Below are 22111 nucleotides of genomic sequence, written 5' to 3' on the forward strand. Positions count from 1 at the left end.
CCTAGAATAGAAAGTGTCAGAAACCTGAAAGGGCAGAACTGAGTTACACCTGGCCCTAGTGTGGGCTTGTTTATATTGCCTGCAGAACCAAAGAACCAGGACTGATGTGTAGGCTTGGTTGAGGTTTGAAATCAGATGTGTCTAGAGTCAGTAGCACAAGTCACATTTTTCACCACTTTTACATTGTATCTGAACTAAACAGAACCATTTTAAGAATAAATGACTGGGTGGGGATCCCTGGGTGGCGCAGCGGTTTGGCGCCTGCCTTTGGCCCAGGGCGCGATCCTGGAGACCCGGGATCGAATCCCACATCGGGCTCCCGGTGCATGGAGCCTGCTTCTCCCTCTGCCTGTGTCTCTGCCTCTCTCCCTCTCTCTTGGTGACTATCATAAATAAATAAAAATTTAAAAAAAAAATTAAAAAAAAAAAATAAATTCTTTAAAAAAAAAAAAAAAAAAAAAAAAAATAAATGACTGGGTGGATGGATGGATTTACTCTGAAATGGTTCTGACTTAAAAGCAACCCTAGAGGGGGATCCCTGGGTGGCTCAGAGGTTTAGCGCCGCCTTCAGCCCAGGGTGTGATCCTGGAGCCCCGGGATTGAGTCCCACATCAGGATCCCTGCATAGAGCCTGCTTCTCCCTCTGCCTGTGTCTCTGTGTGTCTCTCATGAATGAATAAATAAAATCTTAAAAAAAAAAAAAAAAAAGGCAACCCTAGAACTGAAGAAGCTCCCTCACTTCATTTTCATTCATTCCACCTCTGCTTTCCCAAGTGCCGTCTTCCTCGTGCTCAAAGCAGAACTCTGGATAGGGCCTAGGGAAGAAAATTTAGAAAATGGATGAATTGTTTTTCTTGTCTTTTATTCCCAAAGCTTAGTAAGCTGACCTTTTGTTGAATATGTAAGATTTTACTTAGATCAGGAACATGGTACCTGAGTTTTGTTACTTCGTCTAAATGATGTCAGGACTGAAATCTCAAATAGAACTTCACTTAAAAAAAAAATATGGGCAGCCCCGGTGGCGTCACGGTTTAGCACCGCCTGCAGCCCGGGGCTTGATCCTGGAGACCCTGGATCAGGTCCCATGTCGGGCTCCCTGCATGGAGCCTGCTTCTCCCTCTGCCTGTGTCTCTGCCTCTCTCTCTCTCTCTCTCTCTCTCTCTCTCTCTCTATGAATAAATAAATAAAATCTTAAAAAAAAAATAGAACTTCACTGCTGAATGGCAGGTAAGAGGACTGCCGACATTAATGATTGCTTTGGGAACTGAAGTGTAAAAAAAATTTATGAAAATGCTATTTATGACTTTACTGTCGTGTAAGTGAACTCTTGGTTTTACATGCTAAGCACAGGCCAGCAGAGGGTTTATAAAATTACCAGAAGAATTCATAATTACTGACCAAGGTTAATATACTGACAAAAGTATATTTTTTTGTTCTTTCCTAATGGTACAAATTTGGTTCAGTTTTACATTTACTAGGGAGCTACAGCCTCTTCCTTTACGAGGTGTGGCAGCATATTGAAATTCAGTGCTAAAGGCTAGAGTTTGATTTTTAAGGACTTAGAGTCCTTCTATCTTACCTGGTCCTAGGATTCTCTAGAAAATGTCATTGCTCTTATAATAAGGGAAACATGGATATCTTTTGGAACTTTCTTCTGGATCTAGTACTTACGGATAGAGGACGGTTCCTGGACATGTGGGACTGGCTGTATGAGCATCTGCACATTACGGTTATTTTTTTTTTTTTTTTCACATTACGGTTCTAAAAGTAAGTTCAGATTTCTAACATCATGCTACTTGATCAACTGTGTCTACGAAAGGAATGATCAAATACTCACAAACATGTTAAAATCTAAAAATTCATATATATCTATACCAGAGCATCAGAAAATAGTTTCTTCTAACAGATAATCCTTTTTGTGTTTAGATCAAATAATAGGGGAGAAACAGCCTAGAAATAAATGCAGCAAGAACAGCTATAACACACCAATGGCTGCTTAGTGGCACTTTTCAAGTTAGGCATGTGTGGGTTTTCTCTTTATTACAATGCTAAAAAAAAAATCATTTTTCATGCATTCATTAGCTTTGTGTTGTCGTTCATGCAGACATCCTCACAGATGGAAGCCCTTTTTTGTCTTTAACCCCCCCCCCCCAAAAAAAAAGCCCTTCCCAAAGATAGCAGCACTTCGAGAGAGATTCTGTACCTTGTATATTAAAGCCTGTGATGCTATTTGGTACTACTTGTTGCCTTTCACACTGCTTTGAAAACATTATAAAGGAAGACAACTACACAGCTTAAAGATGATACTTGAGAGGATGACAAAATCTGAATTAGAAGCAGCTGACCTTGTTTTGAGGCTGTTTTAGCATTAATGGGAAGAAACAAGAGACACAGGCTTGTGAATACCTTAGTAAATATTACCTGGCTAAGGCAATATAAGCTTATGTAAGAAAAGGATTCAAGATAACCTTTTTTCTATTATAAGCAAGAGTTTTATAGAAATATTTGAAGCCAGCTTAAAAATGTATTTCATCCTTTTGAATTCAAATTCTAAATGTGTACCCATATGTTACTGTAATACTTTTTTCTCCCCCTTCCCGTTAGCTTTTATTCTGAATCACAACCCTTACGTTCAACCAGTTTTCTGGCAACTCATTTCTAGAAAAATGACTAAAGAGGAGGTAATGTTGCTAACAAAGTTTAGGTTAGAATATTCGTTGCTAACAAAGAATTAGATTAAACAACAAACCTAATTCTTTGGACTTACAAGTTAATGCCATGTGTGCATAGCTCCTGAGGGACATGTTCTTGAGCACTGAGCACCCTCTGAAATGTTTGTGAGAACAACACAGTGGGTGGTGAAAGGAATTCCCACAAATGGCTTTTAAGAGACATGAAAGGTAATAGATCTGCCTCAGATTAATTGGGGGAAAGCACATTCATATGAGGATTTCTAAAATGTTTAATTTGCCTCTTAAATTAGATCCCTCATGTTTTCAGTAGGTTCTGAACCCAGGAGGGGACATGCAGGTAAGTGTATGTACAGTAAATACAAGAGGACTTTTCTTTGTATTGGCATTTATTTTTTAAAATGGTATTGGCTAAATGACCTAAAATAAGTAAATAGCTATTTTAAATAAATTCTGAATGGAAGCAGCAGCAGGAGGCATGACATTTTTGAGATCCTTTTATTTTTTTAAAGGACTGTTTTAAAATTTTAAACTACAAAACCGATTCCATACATTCTGCCATAAATAAAAACAAACAATAAGGCAGGACTCTACATAGGCAAACTGAGAACTGTTTTCAGAAAATGTGATAAAATGCTTTACAATCATAAGCCATCCAGTTTTTAAAATAAAACTGTTGAAAACTCACAAATCTTCAAGCGGCACATACAAGACACCCTTGAAGAGGGAACAAAGGTGGTTCTGCCATTTTGTGCTGTTCTCACATTTTTGAAAACCTAGTTTTGCTTAGAGCATAGGTCTGTTCCATTTTCTAAAATTCACACAGGTTGGTTTGTTTTTTTCTCAAGAACCATATGATAGAGGCACCAATGACAATACAACTTTGTTTCCAAGAACCTTGTAACAAAGCATTGTCTCTTTTAAACATACGACTTAAGAGGCAAAAGGGGAACCCTGGAGAAGTTCTCTTCCGGAGGCAGCCGGGGGAGCCCGCCTCACCGAATCCGCTTCTGCTGCCGCGCTCTGTAGATGTCGTGAACAGGGGGGACGACAGCTCCCTTTTCTTCATCTTCATCTGAGTCCTCGTTGGGCCTCTTGACCGCCTTGGTGAGTACCGCGTTGCTCTCCACCGGGCCGTTCCCCTCCACGGCCAGCTCCGGGGCGCCGCCCGTAATGATCCTCACAGCCTCCTCCACAGCTGCGCAAACCACACAGAAAGGACTGCTGGGGGAGGCTGGCTGCACGCACTATCAGGGACACTTGCTTTCAGAGCCTACGACTGGCAGAGCAAGGGAGGGCAGTAGTGATGCTACAGAATTAAAGGAAAAGACGCAAGCTGTTCTTACTACTCTCAGAAGCCAAGTCCCTAGGAGCCTTCACACGCATAGAAATGATGGGCTTTTGTGGTGGTTACTCAGTGGCATTAGAATGTGAACAAGCCTCTCTGGACTAAGGAGGGTTTGATTGCCCTGTGGCCTCACTGCACTCCTGCAAGATAGCTGGATCTGGAAACTTCAGTGGCAAAGAATAACAGACCATGTGAATTTGGCCCTGAAGCAGAGCTTTCGTGACTTACTATTTGGTATCTTGCATCTTCGGAAAATTTCCATCAGTTCATCCACTTGCACAAAAGGACCCTATTTTGAGACAAATAAAAATCCCTAATAATCTGACAAGTTAAAACCACACTACTTGACATTTTCCATGAGATGAGAAAAAGCACATAATTACTGTAAGCCACAGAGCAAGTATATAACAGTGAACAAACCTGGAAACAGATGGGAGGCGGGAGAAGTTTCATTAAGACAACGGCCGCAGGTGGCACTGGGAACACGCCCCCGGGAACCGGGTGTAGGCCTGGCGCTGTGACACAAGGAGGGGAGGAATCAGACAGGATGGAAGACTCTCTACAGAGGTAAAATAAGTCAGAAGTAATTTATGTCTAGAGTTCCAGATCTGTTGCTTTCTTGACATTTTAAATTGCTCTTAGTGCTTTGCATGTTTGACCAACTAAAGTGGATGAGACAGAGCCATCTCACCCCTGTGGCCACTGGGAAGCAGAAAGTAAACAAGGGACTTTGGGGAAGACAGCCAGGGGCTGAACTCCAGTCCGTTTCTGTCAGAGACCATTTCTAAGCCGCCTAAATCATGTGTTCAGCAATCCTGTTTTAAGGTCGGTTATTCAACAGCATGTTTAACCATAAGGGCCTCGTTCAAATAGGATCTGGAGGGGCTACTACCCGTTAGTAAGTGTAAATAATACCAAACAGCATCACCGAGGTACACTGCCAGTCGTACAGGTAATTTGTATGTAGCAGCATTTCTGAAGACTGCCTAGCGTCACTGCCAAAGCGCGTTACTGGAATCCGGATCACTGAGGGTTTTTTCGTTTTTTTAAAGACATTCTTAACTCATCTTGCTTCATAGATTACAGCTAAGTCACTTGTAGTGACCCAGAGTCTAATAATTAACCTGCAATGGAAAGGTCACATCACTCCCCCCCACCTCTGGATTTAAATCAACAAACAGAGGTCTCAGTACTGGATCTAAAGTCATGGCTTACGTGCTAAATGTCGTGGCTGAAATGGAATCATCTGCTGAGTGTCTGGTTTAGGGTATTCTGGTTTTCTATCCACTTCATCTTTCAGAACAGGCACTATAGAAGGAGCTACAACTGGGTCTGGAATTATAGCTGCTAGCTTAGCACGGGAGACATCCTGAAAATGCAGAACAGAAGAATCCTAAACCTGAAAAAGGGGCTTGAATATAATTGTGCAGTTCTACAATCTTGAGGATACACTGTGAATAACTGGGTTAAAATCACAGAAAGAGAACCAAGAGGGTAAGTAAGAACGTGACGGTACAGACCGTTAACCATTCGACAAGGAAAGCTGCAAGGCTCTAGAGATATGGAATCCCAAACCCTTACCCTCGCCCTGCTCAAGAATGGTCAGACCCCGTGCTACCGGGTAGGTAGGACAGTTGTAGGACAGAGACCAGCTTTTTTGAGTAAATATCTAAGATTGGGCACCTGATAGACACTGGGGCCATTTGAAAAACTTTACAATTTTAGACATTTTTTTCTGACACTTCCCTTCCACTAGAAGTGAACAATATCGGTTTAACTGAAGCCGAGTTAGGTGAAGTCCCTCTTCATGAAAGCTAAACTAATCACTTATACTAGTTAATATGATTCTGTTAACTAAATTATTCCCAACATATTGTTACAGGAAATAGGGATATAGAGTGAGCAGCCACTGTTTGTCCAGACATTTTTTAGCCATTTATTCCTTCTTCGATGAGGCAAATAGTAACCTCTCCATTTTCTAGAAGGGACTGAAGCTCAGAGTTCTGATATTTCCAAGGTCACAGAACTAAAAGGCAGAGAGGACTGGGAGCACGGGCCTCTGACCACAAACCCATTCACCATCCTCTTTTTAGTTTATCAGCAGTGCCCCACCAGGGCTGAGAACAGTTCTCCAGGACAGGTCGAAAGGGACAGTGTGGCCACCTATCTATCAACAGATCCTATCCCAGAGAAGTTCCTCTGCTATAGGCGCTGGTGTCAGTCTACCTGCCCAGAACCAAAAGAGTCCCTTATGCCATCATTGCATTTCACGTCCTCAAAATTTGCTCGTATGCAGTGGGTGGCAGATCTAAATGAGCAGGCCCATGGAGAATGGCCTTTTTTCTCTTCCCCTCTCACATTATATACACACAGAAGTATATATAATTCTCTCTCAAAAATAGATGAAATATGAATATTTAAAAACAGTTCTACTTGGAAATAGTAAGAGCTCTATTAATTTCCATTTCATCTTGGTGAGGTTGAAATAGTCCTTGCTAGTAACTTCACTTAAAGGTCTTTTGCTTTTCATTGAGAAGTAAACTACAAGCTGAACTTAATGAACCCTGAGCAGTCACCCCTAGTTACAGACTGGGACTTCCATTAATGAATAGGTCTGAAGCTCAATTATGGGAATTTTCCTCAAACATTTAAATCTAGTTCACATGCCAGACAAGGGAGACCCAGGCCAGAAGAGGCTGGTGAAGAGAATGATGGCCAAAGCATCCTAATGTTGATTGGCTTCAAGGGACCAATCTAGGATTTTGTGGATATAGTTTCTCTTCAGATTTTCATTGTTTTCATGACACAGGAAAACAAAACAAAAGAATAATTTACCCCTAGCCTGAACAGGTTCAGGGTTCAGATTTCTTAAGACTCAGTTGTCTATATAAAGGAGTTCTGTTGCTAGATAAGCTAATTTCCTCAAGAGCCCCCGCAGTACTGCTTTAAGATACAAACCTCTCCAGGAGCTACATTTGGCTTAAGATCTATCAAAACACGTTTAATAGTTTTAAGAACTTTTAGCAAAAACAAAATACCTAAAATGACAATTTTTCTTCCTTCCACAATACCTTCACATGCCCACCAGATAGAAGATACAGGACACCAACGATTTCAGGGAAAGGCTAAAAGTGTTAGTTAACTCTCACTCTAATTCTCATTTTGTTCAGTACTTTTGATATGCAATGTTTCATGAACTCAAAAAATTCCTGAACTTTTCCGGTTTTCTGAAAATCTATTCTAAAACTAATTTCTATTTCAGAATTTGCTTTAGAGGGATGTGTATCCTTGAACTATTCTAAAACATAAGAGGAGGAACGCTACACACATCTTGATCCTAAGTACATACCTTATAACCAAGCGCTTTTAGTTCACTTGCAGAGCAAGGATATAAGTCCATGAACTTGTATCTGTCCACCAGTAAAGCTGTTTCTTTGCCTTCATACTCTTCTTTGAATGCTGTAAACCGTCTTTTCTCCACTTTGAGTATGCTAGCTAGATCACCAATATTACTTTCGAAAGCTAGAAATCGAGCCCAGATTTCTCTGTAATAAATATAATCAGTACTTAATTATTCTCGGTTTGGAACAGGAAGTCCATTTCCAAAAACCTCAAGTTCCCTCCTCCCTTTATTTAATTATAAAAAGCTTTTTTTTTTTTTTAATAAATGAAGATTTCCAAATTACAGGACAGTATAACAAATATTTAGAGATCATCATCATCATTACCTAGATTTAATCATCGTCCATGTATTTTGCCATATTTGCCTCATCTTGCTTTTGCTTAAGATTTGAAAAATTATAGATATAATCCTTCACCCTGCACACTTGTGTATTTAAGCCATTTTTGACATTTTATTTAGCACATCTTCCTATCAGATTGTGGCAACAGACATATTTACCTTAAAGAGGGGTAAACTCTAAGTAGAAGAGCTGAAAAAGGAATATACAGACTTCCAGTTTGTCCTGAATAATGTGGCTTCCCCATTTTGTCTAGTGGCATGAGGTAGGTGGAATACCTTCTTCATTAAATGTATGAATAAAAATATATTCTAAAATATGTTATATAATTGTTTTTTTTCTCATTAACATGGATTATTTGGGACATATTTGTACCTCAGTGCTGTTGTAACTGCCAAAATTAATTCTCTGAGACTCTACTTAAATGTCAGTAAACACCTTTGTACTAAAATGACACACTGAATGCCCACTACATACCAGGCATGGCACTATCACAAAAAGCCTATATTGGCAGACCTTCTATCACTGGATGAGACCAGGCTTGGAAAGGTCATGAAAGGTACCCAAGGTATAACTGGCTGAGCTGCAATTTGAAGCCAAGACTCCAAAGCCACCTTACCACTGTACCACTAAACCATGTTCCTCTGTTTGGTAAAACTGACAGCCAGAAGCATAAACCAGGGATGTAATATGTCAAACAAACTTTCAATATCTAAGAGTCTTTGCCTGGAGTTAAGGTAAAATTTTCAAAATTTTTAATTGTTCATAGCAATTTCTAGGGCATGGTAACCTAGGAAGATATATTAAAATATTTAATAATAAATTGCCAACACATCTCAAAACAATTCTAACCAGTATACAAGTATTTTTTTAAAAATCTTAAAACAAGTATAAAAATGTTACAGGCAGGCATTTGTTAAATTAAACTTCAAGAGAAAAGGGAAATTGCTCCTGAAACTTCTACTCAAATGTTCATCTACAGATCACAATTCAAGTATTAAAGCTGCTATCAGAACCCAGCCAACAAGTTTTCTCAACAGCTTACCCAGACTTCTCAGGAGGAAGGCTTCCAGAGGTTAAGACTCGTTCAAACAAAACTCGGGTATTATTGTCCTCTAGGATATTAAAAAGATTTTAAGTATTGAAAAATTAGGTTTTACTATCAACAGTGTATTTACACAGGCATCTCTAATTCTGACAAAAATCCTATGCAAAAAGGTAACTATTTCCCCAATTTTTATAGAGGAGTTAACCTATAAAACAACTGGGGTTCAAAACAATTGAGATGATCTGGCTCACTGTTATTAAAAGCTGGAACTAGAAGCCAGGTCTTCTTACCTGTAGTTCAGCCTGCCTTCTGTGTACTGCAGTTATAATGTCAGACCATTTCCAACAGTGTGATATCTGAGCAAGGCACCCCACTGGCCTTTAAAAAATAATATATCTGCTGACATTGGGTCAGATGATCGATATATTTTAAATATATGGAATGTGATGGATAGCAAGCTCAAATTTATATATAAGTGATTTTCTTACTTTGCAGCACCAGAACGACTCTCTAAATAACTACTTTAAATTCTCATATAGGTACAATTAAAGTTGAAATCTTGGTAGGTCCTCTGTAGCTGGAAGTGGGAAATAACACTTCTTCCTAAGGGAACTATTAAAATTTAGCAATTACTAACAATCACTGAACTGTATATTTAAAATGGATACATTTATGGTATGTAAATATCTCAATAAAGTTGTGTTAAAAAATCCAGCAGTGTTGGGTTTTATTGCCTCAGGATAGTTATTGTATTTACTACTACATGTCCACATGCAAAGTAAAACCAAGAGATTAAATGTATTGAACCAAAGAAGATGGCACCATATTCATGACGTTCATCTAAAACTTAATATACTGTACTTCAAGAAATAAGTAAATCTTGTATTTTATTATTTTTGCTTTAATCCAGACACACTTTCTACCATTCCACATAATTTTCCCATTGCTTTATATGCTGTGTTCTCTACCTGGAATAATACATTTTCCTATATCTTTTCCTGGCTAACTACTCTTCATCCTTTAAGACCCATCTCATGTTTCCTCTAAAACCACACTGCCCAACAGAAATATAATGCAAGTTATATATTTATAATTTAAATTTTCTGTGAGCCATGTTGAAAAGGGTAAAAACAGGTGAAATTAATTTTATTTTTTTTAAAGATTTATTTATTCATGATAGAGAGAGAGAGAGGCAGAGACACAGGAGGGAGAAGCAGGCTCCATGCCAGGAGCCCGACGTGGGACTCGATCCCGGGACTCCAGGATTGTGCCCTGGGCCAAAGGCAGGCGCTAAACCACTGAGCCACCCAGGGATCCCCCTAATTTTATTTTATTTACTTATTATTTTTTTTAATATATATTTTTTTATGCAATATGTCTAAATTATTTTGACGTGTAATTAATATGAAAATGATTTATATATATATATTTTTTTATGGATAGGGACTCTTTGATATCTGGTATATATTTTACACTTATACCACATCTCATTTTGGCCTAGCCACATTTCAAGTACCCAGTACTTAGTGGTCTAGTGGCTACCATAACTGCACAGCACAGCTCTAGAACTTAAATTGTACTCTCTTCTCTGTGCTTTCAGAGTACTTCATTCAGGGCTCTATTATAGTAGGACATTTTTTTCATGATTGCCACCATCATCATAAGTAGTTAACACTTAGAATATGCATACCACATTCTATATAAGTGAGACACATGTAAAAACTCATTCTAATCTTCTCAACAATCCCATGAGAGGCACTTTTCTCATCTACAGATGAGAAACTGGAAACAAGATTATACACCTAACCCCAGAAGTCATGCTACAACTGAGAACCAAATGATGATGCAGTTATGTTTACACATGATTCCCCATGAGAATGCTCTGAGAATAGGAATGGAGTCCTATTCACCTTCATATTCCCAGGCTAGTAATCAGAAGGTATTGAATAAATGATGAATAGACGGATAGATGAACAAATGAACGAACTATGTAAAACACTGATTTTGGAAGACAATAATGCTGATATCAGATATCATTTATCATCTGCATTTTAAAAATAAAGCAAAATAATTTGCAATTGGTGAGGAACATTACTTTTTTTTTTGAGAAACATTAATTCTGTAAAAATTTTTTAGGATTTCATTCATTTATTCATGAGACTCACACACACACACACACAGATGCAGAGACACAGGCAGAGGGAGAAGCAGGGTCCATGCAGGGAGCCTGATGCAGGACTCGATCCTGGGTCCCCAGGATCAGGCCCTGGACTGAAGGTGGCGTTAAACTGCTGAGCTACCTGGGCTGCCCAGAAAATTTCTTTTTAATTAAATGCTCCACTGTCTCATTTTTTTGGAGTTAAGTCCTCTTCCAGAGTATAGAATCACTAAGCTAAAATACCAAATTATATTTGGGTTTTTTTTTTTTTTTGAAGATTAATTGATTGATGACAGAGAGAGGCAGAGACATAGGCAGAGGGAGAAGCAGGCTCCTCGCAGGGAGCCCAATATGGGACTCGATCCCCCGACCCAGGATCACGACCTGAGCTGAAGGCAGATGCTCAACCACTGAGCCACCCAGGCATCTCCATATTTAAGTTTTATTATTTTCTACTATATAGGTATAAAGAATACTTTATTTTTCTAAAATATCATTCAAAGCATCGATATATACCTGTAATATCTAACTCATTTACATGGCACGTAATTGTATCTTTCTTTCTTTCTTTTTTTTTTTTTTAATTTTTATTTATTTATGACAGTCACACACACAGATAGAGAGGCAGAGACATAGGCAGAGGGAGAAGCAGGCTCCATGCACCGGGAGCCCGACGTGGGATTCGATCCCGGGTCTCCAGGATCACGCCCTGGGCCAAAGGCAGGCGCTAAACCACTGTGCCACCCAGGGATCCCTGTATATTTCTTTCTTAAACCAATTTTTACACTAGATCATTTCTAGTCAAGAAATTACACGTACTGGACTGTGGGTAACTAGACTAAAAGACATATACACATATATGTATACATATATAAATATATGTATACATATATAAATATATGTATACATATATACATATATATAAATCCCCTAGCTCAGTGCCTGGTATAAGGTCCTAACTCAGATCTTAGCAAAGGATGGACATTATTATTAAAACAGAATAGAGGGGGTGCCTGGGTGGCTCAGTGGTTTCGCGCCTGCCTTCGGCCCAAGGCGTGATCCTGAAGTCCCGGGATCAAGTCCCACATTGGGCTCCCTGCATGGAGCCTGCTTCCCCTTCTGCCTGTGTCTCTGCCTCTCTCTCTCTCTCTCTCTCTGTGTCTCTCATGAATAAATAAATAAAATCTTAAAAAAAAAAAAAAAACAGGATAGAGAAATAAAGATGGTAATAAACATAATGTTTCTTTTTGAAATCTCTTCCCCAGCAGCCTCCAAGCATTTCACTTTACTACTTGGGCAGCTTTGACTTTTGGTAGCTAGATATTTGTTGTCTGTTTCTCCACCCCAACCCAGGAAATGAGATGATTTGCCCGGAGTTGTCACAGATGAGCATAAACAACTGTGTTTCCCAAGTGTGAATTTGTTGTTTTATCTTACTACTGATTAGACTTCACTGATGAGGCACTAAAGACCATTCTTCAGAGTCAAAAGTCCTCTACCAATATTCAAATAAAAATTCATGGTTGATAGGCCACAAATACTTCTTGAGTGCCTATTTAAGTACCTGGTTCTGGTGTGATGACAGAATCATAATACAGTTGAGGAAAAAAGAAACTCAGCAACATATTTTCCGAGAATGATATTGATGGTTTAGTAATAATTACATAACCATTATAGATCTAGAATTGACTTACCATTGAGGTGAGAAAGATAGTCAATATAGGCCAAGACATATTCTGGAATGTCTCCATATTTCTTTAGACCCAGCTCAAAAATCTTAAAGGCAACCGATTTGTCCTATAAGTAAAGAAGAATATACTGATCTCCATGAAATGTCAGACAAGATACTCAAAAGAATATTAAAACTACAACACCTAAACAAGTTACATTAAGTATTAAAATGTTAATTAAAATCATATTAAGTAAAAACTGCTGAGTTAAAAACCAAAGGATTTAATAAGGCATAAATTAGCAGGCAGTGGGAACTTGGGTGATACTCCAAAATAATTTTTTTTAAAGATTTTATTTATTTATTCATGATAGACATAGAGAGAGAGGCAGAGACACAGGCAGAGGGAGAAGCAGGCTCCATGCCGGGAGCCCGACGCAGGACTCGATCCCGGGACTCTAGGATCGCGCCCTGGGCCGAAGGCAGGCGCTAAACCTCTGAGCCACCTAGGGATCCCCTCCAAATAATTTTATACAGATACACTTAGACTTCCTTTATGATATGGAGCAATTAAAACTTAATGATAGAAACTAGGACTATCTTTTAATCAATTTATCTCAGATAAAAGAAATTATTTTACCTTTATATTTTATTTCAGCACTTACCTTACTACAATAATACTCCATGAGTGCTGCAGTAACATAGACATGGTGGCGGGTTCTGGTATCTTCTCTCGCTTTTTTAAATATCATTCTTCCAGATTTGATACCTTCTGCTCTTCTTGCAAATTTCATATATTGGATATATACCTATGCAAAAAAAAAAAAAAAAAGCATTTCTTTTCTACGGATTAGGTAAAATGTGATCCCTGCAGCATCCAAAACAGTCTCACCTTATTCCTATACTAGTATGTTTCCTGTAGAAGACAGCAATCTTGAATACCCAAGATATCAGAAAGTAAGCTTATAGATAGTGCTCTATTGAAGCCCACAAGCAAATTTTTTTCTGGTATTAAAGATGCATGCCAATTAATTTTTAATGCAAATAAATTTTTAAAAATTGATAAATAATTCACATATCACAAAACTCACCTTTTAAAGTATATAATTCAGTAGTTTTTAGTATATGCACATGGTTGTACAATCATCACTACTATCTAATTCCAGAATATGCAATTAAATTTTAAGGAGGGAACAGAAGTAAAACTACTAGAAAACACTCCATTAATAAATGCCAACACCTAGAAAACTTGAGATTTAATCTACTATAAGCATGTTTAGTAATATATACTTAACATTACTTTTTCTTGGTTTACTGCTTTAAAAGCCCCTTCTCTATTTTTCCAAAGACCATATAATATAACTTTACTGATAAACGATTATGAGCCATTTTATACTCAGCACCACAGGGTGCCCAATATATAAATATATAATATTTGTTCAATGAACAAATGTTTTTGGACTAAGAGTAGAGTCCTGATTTGCCCAGTTTTGATGATGTCAAATTATGTTACCCAGTTTTGATGGATAGATGGATGAATGGATGAATGAACTGAGTTCCTTGAGGAATGAGATTTTCTCTAATTTGTCATCATACTTCTGGAATCTAGCATACTTCTGGTGCACAGAACAATTTGCTAAGTGAATTTTAAAATCATAAATAAATGCAAGCAATTAGAACAGTGGAATCCTAATACAAACAGAAAAGCAGTAGATTTGACTTGAGGCAGAATGTCTAGAGCCACATGCGTTGGCCTATCCCTTCCCCCGCTGGATGAAAGAGCTTCATTGTATTTTTACAGAAATTTGGGGCTTGGATAACCACTACTATGGAGAATTCAAGATAAAGTGAGTTCCTGTTCAATTCCTTCCCAGAATATTGGTTTCTATTGTTTTGATTTATTTAAAAAGAAATATTAGGCAACAATTACGTGGCATAAATGGTTTTATTTATAGAGTTATAATAGAGTTGGGAGAGAGAGACAAAAGATAGCGACAGAGATATTGAGAAAGAGCACAAGCGGGGAGGAGAGGGAGAAGCAGGCTCCCTGATGAGTAGTGAGCCCAATGCAAGGCTTGATCCCAGAACCTCTGCCAAAAGCAGATGCGTAACTGACTGAGCCACTCAGGTGCCTCAGCATGAATGGCTTTAAACCGTGATCATGAGGAAGGTTTTAGAGAAAGCACCACTGCTTCATACTGCTGTGTTAAAAAAAAAAAAAAAAAAAAAATTGGGCTAGATCAGTTGGTAGAGCATGCAACTCTTGATCTCAGGGTCATGAGTTCAAGCCCCACATCAGGTGTGCAGACTACGTAAAATAAAGAAAATAGTAAGAAAAGAAAGGAATGAGAGAAAAGAAAGAAAGAACAGATCAGTAATTGGCTATGAAGGGGTCACATGAGGGAATTTTTGTGAGGTGACTGAAGTGTATTTTAATTGTGACGGTGGCCCCAGGACTCAGTGTTATTGGTCAAGATTCACTGAATTATACCCTCCCCTCAAAAAAAAAAAATCAGTGAATTTTAACATATGTAAATTAAAAATTTTTGTTAAAGCTGACTGCAAAGGTGGTAAAGGGATTTATAATGTTACTCACCAAGGTAGGGTCAATATCCTCAATTGCCAGAAGTCTGTTATATATACTGTGAACTTTCTCATACTTCATGCGACTCTAAGGTGGTAGAGAAGAAGTGGATATAAATATACATTCATAAACAAGCAGGATTTGAGCTCTGAGGAATCCAGAGGCTGCACCCCACAATGGCACCTGCTTTGAGCATAAATATATAATGAGATGAGGACTAGTAACTGTTCATCTTGCATCATCTCTACTAAAAGCAACATGCTTGGCAAAGAAGCAACCAGAAAAAAAAAAAAGTTTAGTCCTGCAGGGAAAAAATCCAATTATAACAAAGTTCTAAATATTGTTACTGACCTCTTCATAATCTGCATATGCAAAATAAAGAAGCATATTCTTCTTTAATAAAGTGCTTATGGCTCTTTCATATATATTAGCAGCTTCATCACTAAATAGTTTGGCATTATTCATATCCTAGGAGAAAAAAATTTACTCTTTAATAATTTTCATACAACTGAAAGAGAATGAATGAATAGACACTCACATGTATACATATGGACACATATGCATTTCTGGATTCTAAAAAAATTCCAAAGACTTCTTCTGTATGTTAAGCAACATACAAGTAATCTAAATGGTCCATCATTTTAATACATTAAAAAGCAGCCCCTATATTTTAATTATGACTAAGGGAGTCAGAGTGTCACTAAGCTTTATATTGACATGAGATTAAGATTTTCAACACTCATACTTCATTACCAAAATTCAATGTTATATTTTTAGCAAATTATTGCTCTATTAAAACCATGAAAAGGCCAAAGGAGGAGAGAGGAATACTTACCCCTTTTTCCGCAAGCAGTTTACTTGACTGCTCAAGATACTGGGCAGCTTCATACCAAATATCAGGGTGATGGCCCAATACAAGCAGGCACTGTTCATAAGCAAACATAACTAGGGAAGACAGTCACCACATTCGATTAAAATAAACATTATTTATGAAACTATCAGTACAAGCAACACAACTAACTTTGTAAGCTAAAACAGGCCCCTTGATAATGAATGATAATTAGAAATAAAAGCTGTAGTGATTTCTGGCACCATTATCCACCACGCCCCATCCATCCATCCATCCATCCATCCATCCATCCATCCATCCATCATTTATCAAATTAGTATTTACTGAGCACAAACTATATGCTAGAGAACGTAAGAGACACTGATTCTATCAGTGACTAAGACTTCCTATACTCAAGGAGTCTGCACTGTGTTGGGAAGATTGATATTACGAAGGCAATTATAAAATAATAACTATTATGAGGAAAATACAGTGTACTCTTAAACTTGCAGCAGCAGGACTTAGCATAGTTTAGGGACTCAAGAAAGGCTTCACTAAGGAACTGATTTCTAAAGCAAAACCTGAAGAAGGGACAGAATCTGGTTAGATGAGAGAGTAAATAGAGCTCAGGAAGGAATAGGGAACATGGTGTAGGCAAAGGAAACTATCTGCAAAGGCTTATAGGTAAGAGTAAGAAAAGATTGAGAAATTGTTTAAAGTTCCAAATTCTAGTTCTGACAGTAGCAGAGTTGTTTCTATTAAACTAACTCTCCTGAAAATAAAAATCATAAGCCAAAAAATACAAAAAACAACTATTTAAAGGCACTGAAGACGGATCAAAAGAAACCAATGGCTAAAACAGAAACCATAGAACATTGAGTCCTTAAAAAATCAGAACCACACAGGGTAAGATCCATATTTAATATGGCTTTTCCCCTCAGGGACACATCCTTTTGTGTACAGTTCTGGGATAGCTAGCTCTCAAGTCAAATCCTGAAGCTTACTGGCTTGAGGTAAGTAACATGGCATCCTGGGAGCAAGAATAGCTAGAAAATTAAGGGAGAAAATCCCCCTCGCAGAGAGAGCCACAGAGGGTGGAGCCTGAATACTTAAGCATAAATGCCCTCAAATCTTTACCTGGCCTCTAAAATATACATACCCAGGGAAGAATACAAAGAGCTCAAGTGGAAAGCAAAGCTGGAAGGCTGAAAATGCTGAAGAGGTTTCCCAGCAGCGGCCCACTGGAATGGAGACCAAGTTTAGAATTTGAGTCTCATCAAGTTACAGGGTCTGGATAAACACCCTGAACTTTACATTCTGTTTTAGATTTTGTTCCAGGACAAAGAGATTTACCGTGAGATTAAGGACAAAACTAAAAGACATCCGTTCTAACAAGGTCCAGGTGATCTGTCAGTAATTTAACTCCCTGCCAAAATAAAATTCAGCATTTTTCAGAGGAAGATGACAGAATCCAGTCTTTACAATGTATCATTTGTACATCTGTATCATGTTCAAAATAAAGTTTTAAATGTCTAGACTATGTCCAAACAGGAAAATGCAATCCACACTCAAGAAAAAAAGGAACCAACTCCATGATGGCCCACATGGTGGAATTAGCAGATGAGGATTTGGAACTACTGTTACAAGGATATAAAGGAAAAGATGGTAATAGACACACAGAATATTAACAGAGAAATGGAAACTATAAAAGAGGAACTATAAAAAATACATTTTTTTAAAGTAGGCTCCACCCTGAGATCAATACCTGGATGCTTTTAACCAACTGAAACACCCAGATGCACACACACCTCCCGCCCCTGCCCCACCATTTTTCTAAGTAGGCTCCATGCCCAGTGTGGAGCCCAATGTGGGGCTTGAACTTACCACCCTGAGATCAAGACCTCAGCTGAGATCAAGATGGACATTCAACCTACTGAGCCACCCAGGCGCTCCCTAAAATATCTAGAATGGAAATTTAGGCAACTGAAAAGTACAATATCTGATATGAAGAATTCACTGGATGGGTTTAACAGCAGATATGATAAAACAAAGGTCAGTGAACATGGATGGAGACAGATCTATAGAATTTATTGAATTTGAAGAACATAAGAGGAAAGAAAGACTGGAGGTAAAAAATAGCCTATGGGATAATATCAAGTGATTGAACATATATATAATTGGAGTCCCAGGAGGGTTAATTGTGTTACCTCTTTTTGTGATAAGAGTCTGATCTTCTGTACGAAGAGGGTTGCTCTTTTCCCACTGTATGTATTTCTTCCACATATCCACCTGCTGGGCTTCTTGGGGAGTATTCTGAGGAGGCACTGACGGAGCATTGCGGTCCAAACCTTTCATTACTGTCTCATATTCCTAGACAACAAGCATTGAGAATTCTGTGGTGAGCCTAGTAACAATTCAGATAAATGGAGTTGATCAGGTTGGAATATGTTGTTCAAAATACCTATTTTTCCCAAATACCACTTTGTTAATACAATCTAAAAACTATTGACGAGCAGGGAGAAAGATAACAGGATTACTTACCCAAGAACAGGTCCCCAGGCCTGAGTGAATAGAACACCCCTGGGCCCTCTCTGCAGGTGATCTAGGAGGTCACTCTCCAGGACACAGGTGTTGACAGATCAACATGACTGATGATCTGCTGGCATCATTACTGCTAGCTTTGGAGAAACTGTCTGTCTTTTAAAATTTCAATAGCTTGTATTACTAAGCTATCTTTCCTACTTCTAACAGTATCAATGAATGGAAAGGTATGCACATAAGACAAAAATCTGCCCCTGAGAGCTATGAGACCACAAAGCAGTACAGTATTCAAATATATATGAACAGATAGAAGGGAAACATAAGAACTACTTCATCTTTTGTAGGTAGAACTTTGTCTCCATGTCCTATTCATGTGTTTTAAAAACATTTCTTCCAAACTTGATTTATTTTATTTTTGTCCTTTAACATGTTTATAAAGAGGTGTTTAATTTCAAATATATCTGCTCAGACAATGAAATTAATTGTCATTGGCTAAGACTGCTAATAACTGGGGCACGTGGATGGCTCAGCTGGTTCAGAGTCTGCCTTCAGCTCAGGTCATGATCCCAGGGCTCAGGGATTGAGTCCCACATTGGGCTCCCCACTCAGTGGGGAGTCTGCGTCTTCCTCTCTCTCTGCCCCTCCCCTGTTCATGCTCTCTTTCTCGCTCTCTCTCAAATAAATAAAATCTTAAAAAAAAAAAGACTGCTAGTAATTGAAAATGCCAAGAGGAACACTAAACAAAGAAAACTCTTGTATAAACAACATACTCATCATTAAAATAAGTGACCTGTTGAATTCCATACCTTTGCTACACGCCTAGCATTCATGTAATCTCGACTCCGATCCTCAATCATTTTTTTAGCTAAATGAATATTGATACCCTAGGAAAAACAAAGGGAAATGTGTACTATTTTAAAATTAAGCATACTATATTAGCACAACACAGTTAATTTGTTCATTTACTAAATCATTTTAAATTCTATATTTTAAAACATTTTTAAAATAAAATCAAGGTCAATCACATTACATGCTTCAGGGATCAAGGAGAATCTGCTTATATCTGTTAGGAGCTGGTAGTAAATCTCCAGGTATCAGGAATTTCTAAAGATAAGGAATGATTTGGAAAGGGTCAATTATTTCATGGAAAATTCTATTAATAAAAAATGCTATACAGATTCATCAGGGTGAATAGCCAGCACTTTGCCTTAAAAGCCATTTTCTACCTAGTTCCATGTAACTTTAAAAACAAATGCAAAAGTAGCATGGAGATATAAACATTGTGTTTCACATTTAGCAGTTCTCAAACAGTAGTCCAAGGATTCCTGCTAACCAGGACCCCTTCACAGGGCCCAAAGGAGTTTCTCAGAGGCTACGTGATGTTTAGTATCATAACACATTGAATTTAGAAGCAGATATAAAAATCTATTAGACTACGTTGAGATTTGCAAAAATATAAAACAAGGTCACTCTTCTCACTAAAGTTTTTCTTGTTTTAGAAAATACAGTTTGTTTTAATGTTATTATGTTAAAATGTAAGGAGTTTATTATTGTGAAATTCAAGTGAATTAATAAATATCTTGGGCAACCCTGGTGGCGCAGCGGTTTAGCGCCGCCTGCAGCCCAGGGTGTGATCCTGGAGACTCAGGATCGAGTCTCACGTCAGGCTCCCCGCATGAAGCCTGCTTCTCCCTCTGCCTGTGTCTCTGCCTCTCTCTTTCTCTGTAGCTCTCATGAATAAATAAATAAAATCTTTAAAAAAAAAAATCTTGAAATTTTCTCAGTTTTAATCTCAATATGCTAAATACTGATAGATAAAAGCCACATTAACATTAAAAGTTCTTTAAAAAAACACACACACACATTAAAAGTTCTTTGTAGATTTTAATAGTTCTTAAAATCTAAAGGCCAAAAACTTGAGAACCATTTCTCATGCCTATGAGGGAACAGTTTCAACATCCTACATAGTTCTTCCCCATCACAATGGACATACGAGAAACTTTCTTTTAACAATACAGCTTATTTGGCATGTATGTTTACATTTATGAGCCAATTAGCTCAGTTGGTTAAAAAATACACCAGTGTTGGGATCCCTGGGTGGCTCAGTGGTTTGGCGCCTGCCTTTGGCCCAGGGCGTGATCCTGGAGTCCCGGGATCGAGTCTCGCTTCAGGCTCCCGGCATGGAGCCTGCTTCTCCCTCCTCCTGTATCTCTGCCTCTCTTTCTCTCTATGTCTATCATAAATAAATAAATAAATCTTTAAAAAAAAATACACCAGTGAAACAAAAAGCTTGGACTGCAGCCCCACTGCAAGCCAATAAATCACAGCACTCTATGTGAAAGATATGCAACACAACTGATCATTATTACTGGAAACAATTAGATCTAACAAGGTCCCATTTCATAAGAGATGAATGGTAATGTGTATGTATGTATGACTGCATGGGTATGGTGTATCATTGATATAAGCAGTTTTGTAAGAATTATAGTATCTCCCAGGGTATTCTCTAAAAAATAACTCAATAATAGTAGGAGACTCTCAAAACCTTACAAACACATTAGGAGTGGTTCTTTGATTACAATCAATGTAAAAACAGACCTACGTAGCACTAATATCCAGGTACCTTATACTAGAGAGGCTACAATCCACAAATCCACAATGCATAAAAATTAAAACAAAATTTAAAATGGCTTACTTATAATAATAATGAACTACTATGGCCTAATTTACCTCTTCATACTTGTTATAGTCTCTCCAGAGCTGTTCAATGTTGATCATTGGATTAACACAACCTCGTTGATAAACTCTTCGGACAGCTGTTATTCTCTGATTTTCTGCATAAGATCCAACAGCTTCCCTGGCATTCGATAAAAAAATGCCATCGATTATATTATAGCTAAAGCAACTATTCACATGGGAAAAAAAAAAACTATAAAAATACTTACACGCCTTTTAAGAAATTGATGTAATCCACCCAAATCTAAGAAATAAAATAAAATGTCAGTATCTTTCTTAATAATTTCAAGTTTATTAAGTGTGTATATGGAAAAAATTTAACTCTACCTGATAAGACATAATTTCCATTCCAATTTTATCTAGTGCAAAGTCATATGCTTGAGCCATTTTTTCTCTGAAATAAACGTGAAAGACATTTTTGTTTATTTATTTTTAAGATTTTATTATTTTTTTAAGATTTTATTTTTGAGAAATCTATACACCCAACGTGGGGCTTGAACTCACAACTACAAGATCAAAAATCACATGGTCTACCAAATGAACCAGCCAGCCATCCTCTTTAAAATTTTATTTTTAAGTAATAACTACACCCATTGTGGGGTTCGAACTTATAACCCCAAGATCAAGAGTCATGTGCTCTATTGACTGAACCAGCCAAGAGACCCAAGACATGTGTTTTTAAAAACACGTATTTGTTATTAAAACATATCTACAACTAAAACATATGGGGTGCCTGGCTGGCTCAGTCAGTAGAGCATGCAACTCTTG

At 37.8% G+C, this 22111-nt stretch overlaps 1 protein-coding gene and 1 long non-coding RNA gene across 4 annotated transcripts in view; one reads left to right on the top strand and one right to left on the bottom strand.

The window, feature by feature from the left end:
- Window positions 1–467: 467 nt before the first annotated feature.
- On the top strand, window positions 468–9540 carry LOC144292736 (uncharacterized). Its single transcript, XR_013360077.1, has 2 exons — window positions 468–8043; window positions 8761–9540. It is a non-coding gene; the product is annotated as an uncharacterized LOC144292736 (long non-coding RNA).
- The window catches only part of CSTF3 (cleavage stimulation factor subunit 3), a 70014-nt gene continuing 51075 nt past the window's right edge, over window positions 3173–22111 (bottom strand). For all 3 annotated transcript variants that reach the window (XM_077863524.1, XM_077863525.1, XM_077863526.1), the window contains 16 exons: window positions 21671–21737; window positions 21553–21587; window positions 21338–21464; window positions 19414–19491; window positions 18274–18436; window positions 16073–16182; window positions 15589–15705; window positions 15250–15324; window positions 13319–13462; window positions 12679–12781; window positions 8824–8893; window positions 7388–7583; window positions 5254–5407; window positions 4459–4553; window positions 4267–4327; window positions 3173–3888 (listed from right to left, as the gene is read on the bottom strand). In XM_077863524.1, the coding sequence (XP_077719650.1) occupies window positions 3686–3888; window positions 4267–4327; window positions 4459–4553; window positions 5254–5407; window positions 7388–7583; window positions 8824–8893; window positions 12679–12781; window positions 13319–13462; window positions 15250–15324; window positions 15589–15705; window positions 16073–16182; window positions 18274–18436; window positions 19414–19491; window positions 21338–21464; window positions 21553–21587; window positions 21671–21737 (1798 nt within the window). In that variant the 3' untranslated portion in view covers window positions 3173–3685. The remainder of the gene's footprint in view (window positions 3889–4266; window positions 4328–4458; window positions 4554–5253; window positions 5408–7387; window positions 7584–8823; window positions 8894–12678; window positions 12782–13318; window positions 13463–15249; window positions 15325–15588; window positions 15706–16072; window positions 16183–18273; window positions 18437–19413; window positions 19492–21337; window positions 21465–21552; window positions 21588–21670; window positions 21738–22111) is intronic.

This window comes from Canis aureus, chromosome 21 (assembly GCF_053574225.1).
Source record: "Canis aureus isolate CA01 chromosome 21, VMU_Caureus_v.1.0, whole genome shotgun sequence".
In the NCBI taxonomy this organism is placed as follows: domain Eukaryota; kingdom Metazoa; phylum Chordata; class Mammalia; order Carnivora; family Canidae; genus Canis; species Canis aureus.